General features: G+C 36.6%; 1 protein-coding gene across 1 annotated transcript; it reads right to left on the reverse strand.

Moving 5' to 3' along the window:
• Positions 1-5,768: 5,768 nt before the first annotated feature.
• Positions 5,769-6,529, reverse strand: LOC139901381 (uncharacterized). The gene is made up of 2 exons (XM_071884102.1): positions 6,255-6,529; positions 5,769-6,213 (listed from the first exon to the last, which is right to left on the reverse strand). The coding sequence occupies exons 1-2, from the start codon at positions 6,527-6,529 to the stop codon at positions 5,769-5,771; spliced, it is 720 nt and encodes a 239-aa protein (XP_071740203.1).
• Positions 6,530-8,556: the final 2,027 nt, after the last annotated feature.

Genomic DNA, 8,556 nt, shown 5'->3' on the forward strand with positions numbered 1-8,556 from the left:
TATTCATCCTGATAGATTAGGACGGTTCCTTTCAAGATCTATGTAACTCTATGTAATATTCTCGTGGTTTAATAAAATATGCTTGCCTTTCAAAAAAATAAAATAAAAAGATGATCTTATATCGGCTATTGAACTGGTCTAGTGGTCGGCTGACAAGGGGATGTAATGCTTCATTTGTGACTTTGAATCCAAAAAATCAAACCCAATTGGCTTATCTGAATATCAACCCGTAAGTTTAATCGGAAGTTTCTATAAAATCGTGGCAAAAATCCTATTCATTCAGTTGAGAAAGTTTGTCTCTAATTTGGTAGGTTGTGAGTAAAGTGCCTTTCTCAAGGGTAAATTTATCCTTGATGCGACATTAATTGCAAACGAAACTTTGAATTACATTAAGAGTAAGCGACATAAAAGTTTTATATTCAAAGTTGATTTCGAAAAGACCTTTAATTGTCTAAATTAGGATTTTTTTTTTTTTTTTACTTAAGGTTATGTCGAGTATGGGGTTTAGTGATAAATGGAAAAAGTGGATCCTTTCTTGTCTTAGCTCGGCTTTGGTTTAAATAATTATCAACGGGTCGCCTACAAAGGAATTCTCTTTGGGGAGGGGGTTAGACAAGGTGGTCCACTCTCGCCCTTTCTTTTTATCCTTGTAGCAGAAGGTTTGAATATCCTAACAAAGTTGGCTTTTGAAAGAGGATATTTCAAAGGGGTGGAAGTCGGTAAAGATAAAATCAATATTACCCCTTTACAATACGCGGATGATACAATGTTTTTCGGGGAATGGAGTGTAAGGAAATTTAAGAATTTGATGAAAATATAAAAATGCTTCGAGCATGCTTCTATCCTTCGGGTTAATTTTCATAAGAGCTCGATCTATGGTGTTGGAATTGCAAATGAGGATGTTCAATCTATTGTCGACCGTTTTGGATGTCAAAAAGGATCACTCCCTTTTACATATCTCGGGCTCCCTATTGGCTCTAAAATGATGAAGATGGATGATTGGAATCCGGTCATTGAAAGGGTTCACACTAGACTATCGGATTGGAAAACTAGAGCGATTTCTTTTAGTGGGCGGTTGACTCTTGTGAAGTCGGTTCTAAATAGTCTTCCATTGTATTATTTCTCAATCTTTCGTGCTCCGTCTTGTTTTATTAAAGAACTTGAGCATGTGAGAATGAAATTTTTTTGGGGCGGGAACATTTCCGAAAGGAAAATATCGTGGGTTAAAGGGGGAAAATGTGATATTACCATACGAGGATGAAGGTCTAAATTTTCGATCTCTAAAGTGCAAGAACTTGGCTTTACTAGGAAAATGGTGGTGGCGGTTTCGTACCGAAACCAACTCACTATAGGTCAAGGTTATTAAAAGCCTTTACGGCCCATATGGTGGTTTTGCTGACGGTTCCACACTTCGATCTCCCTCTGTAAATGGCATTTGGAAACATATTATGCGTGCAGGAAAAAAGCTAGACTCATTTGGAATTTCTTTTAGTGCATCATTCATCAGATCAGGGGTAATGGTGCAGCCACATCCTTTTGGGACGACCCATGGATCGGTGATGAAAGGTTAAAAATCACTTTCAAGAGATTATACCAACTTGAGGTAGTGAAGTCAACAACTGTAGATGAATGAATTTCAAGAAGCGAACAAGGCTGTTATGGATCTTGGTGCTGCAATCGAGTCCCTTCTTGTCGAGCATTGGGGGAGCTGCAAACGCTAAATAATATGATTAATTCATTTGTTTTTTATGACAGAGAAACTGATTCTTGAAAATGGAGTTTATCATCGAGTGGCAGGTTTACAACAAGGAAGCTGAACATGAAAATAGAGGAAAAATTATTTGCTGGGAACACACTAAACCTTGAAACTCAACGGAATTACTTGGTACCGAAAAAGATTGAGATATTCATTTGGAGAGCACGTTTACGAAGAATTGCTGTTCGCACGGAGTTGGATAAACCCGATGTAGATCTTGATTCGATTCTTTTCCCGTTATGTAATGATGACATTGAGACGGGGTGAAACATTCATTAATTCTATGTAAACATGCTTCAGAAGTTTGGGAAAAAGTATACAAGTGATGGGGCTTTTCTAATGTGACTAATCTTAGCATTGGAGAAGCCTTTCTTGAAAACTCGAGTCGTTCTTTATCTCCCACTCAAGCAAAAGTTTGGCAAGTGGTGGAATGGTCGTGCAGGTATTTTATTTGAAAAAATCGAAATCAAAAAGTTTTTTAAAATAAATTGTGGAATGGTCCCACCGCTTTAAATGAAATTGGAGTCAAGATCTTCGATTGGGTTGCAAGAAGATTCAAAGGAAACTCAATAGATTGGCTAATGTGGTTATCTAACCCAAAAGTATGTACTTCGTAATATGCTTCTCGTATCCTATACTTGTATTCTCACTTTATAGTTTAGTCACGTTTCTTTCTCAACATCTATTGACTAATCTCGTGTATGTATCTTGTTTGTTATTGGGCCTTGAAATGTTATGACACATGATTGATTGTAATTATTAAGATTTGGAATAAAAGTGACAATATTACATGAGGGTTCTTGTTATGTTCAAAATTATAGTCGGAGTTCAAAAGAATTTTTTTGACTTAAGGGGTTATTGTGCTATGCATTCGTTTTATGGGGAGTCCTTTGCCTAACATCCGTCAATTTCAACCATTAACTTTTGCACATGACCTGCACATGAGGGTAGAATGGTCAATTCAGTTTTTACCTTCCTCTGCTACTGTGCTACATAACCATCTTAATTCCATATCGAAAACATAAATCCTAATTTTTTAACACCATCTCTACCACATAAGGATTTAATAAAACAAAAACTTCTCAAATTAAGCCAAAACTTTTAAAACTCATATTCACACGCTCATCCACTATCTTTACTATTATCCTTCTCAACAACAACAACAACAACAACAACAACAAAACTCAATACCACATGAGTGGTGTATGGGGGAGTGAGATGTAGACAATCTTTCTCCTATCCGAGAATAAAAACATGTCATTTTTTCACCCAGAATGAAACACTCTCAAAAATAGAGAAAGTCGACCCTCTCTCTATTCGACGGATAAAGAGATTTCTTCTGAGTGGACTTCCGGCCAATAAGTAGGAACTTTTTTTTAAAAAATAGTAAAATAAATATAAAAATAAGATTGAGACGACATGAAAATGGTAGAATCAAATTTACATGAAATCCTACATGGATTTCAATTTATGCTCTAAACGCCAGTCAATACGGTAGTAAATCGACGATTGTTGTTAACTCAAAAATAGAGACAGAATTATCATCATTCTCAATAAATCAAAGAAGACCCACACACCCTATCCGAATTCCCTCATCTTTAAACTAAATTCATATTAATTCATTTACAGTAAGATCTACTGACTCGAAGATCAACAGCAGTCAACATGTCACCCAAATTCTCTCAAACTTTTCAACATTTCAACCTTCATACCCAAACTTAATTCCAATTCCAAATCAAAAACCAAATAATACCTACTCAAATTCAAATCCAGTTCCAAAACAAAACCCAAACAATTTCTATCACAAACCCGTAAACCACCCTTCATTTCCTAAGAAATCAACGATTTTCTTGGGAGGTCTTTCAAGGTACACAAACCCATAAATTATCAAAAATGCTTTGAAAAAATTATGGTATTATCCCTTTGAAAAATTATGGTATTATCCAAGGCATATTTTGAAAACAAGATAAGGCTTTTGCATTCGTCAAGTTTGAGAATGAAAATCAAGCTTTCCAAGTCGTTCAAGTGATGAACGGGTTAATCATTAATGGTAGGAATATCTATGTTGGATTAGCTAAAAAAGAATTGAACACAAAAGTATTACCTGATGACTTTGCACCACAACCGTTTCCTGCTTCTAATAACCCAAGAACAAATATCAATTTATCTGTTAACCAAGAAATTAGTTGTCGTCTCAACCTTACTGCACTCATTGTGGATAGAACACCCATCAAAGCCGTAAAATTATTCAAATGGTTTAAAGGTAGATTCATAGCTATTGAATCAGTGTCGGCATGGGGCAGTTACGATTATATCGTTCGTTGTAAAGATGAAGATAGCTTTAAAAGAATGACAATGAGGCCTACAATGAACGAGTCGGAGTTCACTGATGTAATTCCGATGATGCAGAGGAAGAACATGTTTACTAAAATTACAAAATTGGCTATCAAGGGTATTCCCTTTGATTGTTGCTCCTCTGATTGCACAATCGAAGTGGCTAAATCGTTTGGACGAGTATTACCCATCGATAGTTTGTCTCATAATCTCAAACAACCGGATACTATGCATGCTTTGATTGAGGCTAATGATCCGGGTCCAATTCATACTTACACCAAGGCAAACATTGGTAATTCATCCGCTTGTAACCTTTGGGTTGAAGAAGTCATTGAAGGGGATGTAATCGAAATTGTTAACAATGACATTATTGATGAATATAACGAAGTTTTATTACGCTCTGTTAAAGAGTTCGCCAACTGTAAAATCTTTGATCATAGTAAAAAACAGGATCAGGCACCGGATTCTCATATTTCGGTGACGGAATCTTTGCTAGAGGAGGGCGAAGTGTACGTTACAGGTGATAATTCGATATTCAAAACTCCACAAAAAACTAGCAACTTGAAAGAAGCAACCACCCCTAAGGACATCCATTACTATATGGAAAAGGTGATGGAAAAGGTGTCTAGTGCAGTTAAAAGTCAAAAGGAAAAAGCAGACTATATCAAACGGTCGGCTAGTGATATTAAGACATCTCTGTTTTCAGCAAAAGGGTTGGATGAAGTACAACTTAGGTCTGACAAAAAAGAAAGTTCAATTTCATTTGCCCAATCTAATCTTAAAGATATTCCTTTTTCTTTGAATGTTAATGACTATCCTATCCTTTCTCAAAAATCAACCATTATTCAAAACAAATCTTTTAACCCTTCCACTTCCAAACAACTCTCTCCAAAATCGCCTGTTACAACCCATTCTAATCCTAACAACAAAGCTTCTTTTGCTTCTAAATTAATCAACAGCCCACTCAATCATTGCCAGGGTCTTGAATGTAAAAAATCATGTGAGAAAATAAGAGCTAGATGCCTTCCTATTGACAATCCAAGTGAACCTTTTATCCTTAATAAAGAAGGTGATAATAAGAAGGTTTCAAATAATAAAGATAAGAAGTGGTTCGACCAAGTTTCAAACATCTCTGATGTGTTTGATACTACGAGTGAGATCAGTCATGTTGTTGGAAACGAATCAAAATTTAGGGTAAATTGCCCAGAAAGGTAACATAAAAGCTACTTTTTCCCAATTAAGGGTATATCAGTTTTTTCTTTGCCCATAAATGAGTTTGATTTAAATTTAGTGCGTAAAAAGTTATCATGAAATTTTTTGAAATTGAGTTAAAAATCGACATGTGTCATTTTTATTTTTATATTAATTGTAATATATATTTCCATGTCATTTTCAATATATTTTTTTTATCTCCATGTCATAGTTTATTCAAAACATAAATACCGAGTTTTTTTTTTTTTTTTTTTTTTGGCAAAAAACAGGAATTTCACAAAATAGTGAAAATTGGAAGAAAAACAACATAAACAAGCTGGAATTTACAATCAATCTAGTCCACTTGCAAAAGCCCAAACAAAAAGGACTAAAAAAGGATCTTAACAAAGAGACCCTCAATAACATTACATTTTTACACTTAAATAAGAGTAGAAACAGCCTTAACCAATATTAAATCACAGCAAGATCATAGTAGCATGTAAGGAGCCGAATTCCACACATAAAATTGATGAGCTTCACATAACTTCGTGTTGACTAACCATTGAAAAACTTTAGCTTTAATCCGATTAACGGTAACCGCCCAACAAATATAAGAGGCATTAAAAACCAATTCGTTCCTAGCATTCCAAATTGACCAAATGGTAGCCGGACTTATTAGTCTCCAAAATCGTCCGACCTTAATTCCCATCCCGTAACACCAATCACTTGAAAATTCGAGAATAGAAGAAGGCATAGTCCAAGAAATATTCCACCAATTAAATAACGCTCTCCACACCTTGAAGGACCATGAGCAATGAAGTAATAAGTGATCAATCGACTCCACATAGTCCCCGCACCATCCACATTTATCATCCGTCTCATCCCTTAAGCAATGCCTATAACTTAAAAGTTCTTTAACCGGCACTCCCCCTCTAATTTCCAACCAATGAAAAAAAGCAATCTTTGAGGGGACATGTTTACTCCTACCACATTCATCCAATCGAACTCCGAATCTAAATTATTCGATAACATAACTCTAACACCTTCCGCCACCGTATATACTTTATCAACCGAATGCACCCATTGAATCACATCATCTTTAGAAGAATCAAGCAAAATATGAGATAATAAAGAATGTAGAACCTGAAGTTGAATGGTATCATATGCATCTAACATTATAGTGAACCTAAGATTCCATTCAAACACCCCAAGCTCATTAAAGTCACCCATATCCTTTATCTTTCCCATACGATTATCGGATAATCGATAAAGACCCGGAAATTGGTCTTTTAACTTTGAAACACCCACCCAAATATCATGCCAAAATGAGACAAGTGAACCTTTTCTAATCTTCCATTGCCAACTATGTGGAATTAGAATGGTACGGTTATCATTAAGACCATGAACTTTAAACCTATCGATGATCAAGCTGTCATTATACATGATGATAATAAGAATGTCTCGGTTTATGTTAAAGAAGTACAAAACTTTTCCATGTTCAATTATCAGGATGACTTACCATTTGAATCCAATTCGGATTATGTTTCGGACATCAACGAACATATCTCCGATGAGGAATCAAACATGGATGATGATGATGATCTTCTTGACGATAACCCTCATTACGATCCCTCGCAACATACTCACGTCAACATCCACTCCGGTAACACCTCGGATCACAACCCTGGTAATTCTTTTTCGGAAAATGGTTCAACATCTCACTCTTCTAAACGTATGGAAACTCACAATTTCCAAAGTAATTCTCCAACCTCCCCCATAAATGCCCCTAACGGTCCTACCCCCAACGTAGACATACCTACTAATATTAATGATTCTACTCCTGTACCTACACACCCTGATCCCACTCCCAATGTCATCCCACCAGACTCCCAAACTAATTTTGATCCTATCGGAGACCATGTAATACCAAGCCCACACATCTCAAGTGAGCCCATTAACACTCCATCCCAGCCCAATTCACCTCGCGGCCCAATCTATAACACAACCCGTAACCCAGTTACTCCAAATGCGAATACAAATAACGTTTCTCCCCCTACAGAAACTGTTATTCCAGACTCGAACCCAAGTACACCTATATCCCCTAATCTACACCACCATATCTCTCCGGTTAGCCTAATGCCTGATCCACCCCCTACACATACCCATTCGACTTCCTCTGACCCTTTTAACCTAGATGAATTACTTTCCATTCGCAAAGCCAAATCCAAAAAGAAACCAAAATCGGTAGCGCGCACAAAATCCACCTTGATCCCGAAAGATAAAGAACATCCTTTCAAATGGAGTTCCAAAGAAGATATCCTCAAAACCAATCCCGTGAGTCACATCCCACCTGTTGCCCCAATACCGAACCCAAAAAACCGCCCAAGATCAAACATACTATACATTAAACATCTCGCTCGGAGTGGCCAAAAACTAAGATTCTCACAATTAACAAAACAAGGCAAAACCTCTTCCATTGTCGGAGATAAATCATCTAAACAGAACCTTGGCTCGGAGACATCTTCTAGACATAATAATAACAAACCGACAACGAGCTCCTCGAATGGTTTAAGCACTGACACAAACGAATTCGGACAAAGCATCGGTATCCGCTGGAATGCTCGGTAACACCTCATCCTTTTTCTCGTTTATATGTTTGTTATAAATGTGTACGATCTCTCTTAATATTCGGGGCATTGGGCAATTGGGTAAAATTAGTTGGCTCAAGCGTATTTGTCTTAAAGAAAAACCTACAATTTTAGGGTTACAAGAAACAAAAAGTGATCATTCCCAAGATTACATCATTGAATCATTCTGGAACAATTCTGAATATAAATTCGTCCAAAAAGATTCGATTGGCGCATCAGGAGGTATCATTACGATATGGGACTGTAATATATTTTCCTTTGATTATGCTATTGAAGGAGAATTCTTTCTTGCTATCTGCGGGTCATGGGCGGGTTATGACTCGAAGATTGTATTAATTAATGTTTACGGTCCACACTCGTCCCCCAAAAAACTCAGATTTTGGGCCGAATTAACCTCCCTCGTAAACTCTCTCACGTTCCCGTTTATCATCTTCGGTGATTTTAATGAGGTTAGAAACACCTTTGAACGCATGAATTGTGAATTTAATCAACAATGGGCTAATAACTTTAACAACTTCATTAACAGCTCCGGCCTGATTGATCTACCCCTTGGAGGGAAAAAATTCACCCGAATCTGCATTAAAAGAATGAAATTTAGTAAGCTTGATAGATTCCTCATCTCCGATG

Source organism: Rutidosis leptorrhynchoides, chromosome 3 (genome assembly GCF_046630445.1).
Source record: "Rutidosis leptorrhynchoides isolate AG116_Rl617_1_P2 chromosome 3, CSIRO_AGI_Rlap_v1, whole genome shotgun sequence".
Classification (NCBI taxonomy): domain Eukaryota; kingdom Viridiplantae; phylum Streptophyta; class Magnoliopsida; order Asterales; family Asteraceae; genus Rutidosis; species Rutidosis leptorrhynchoides.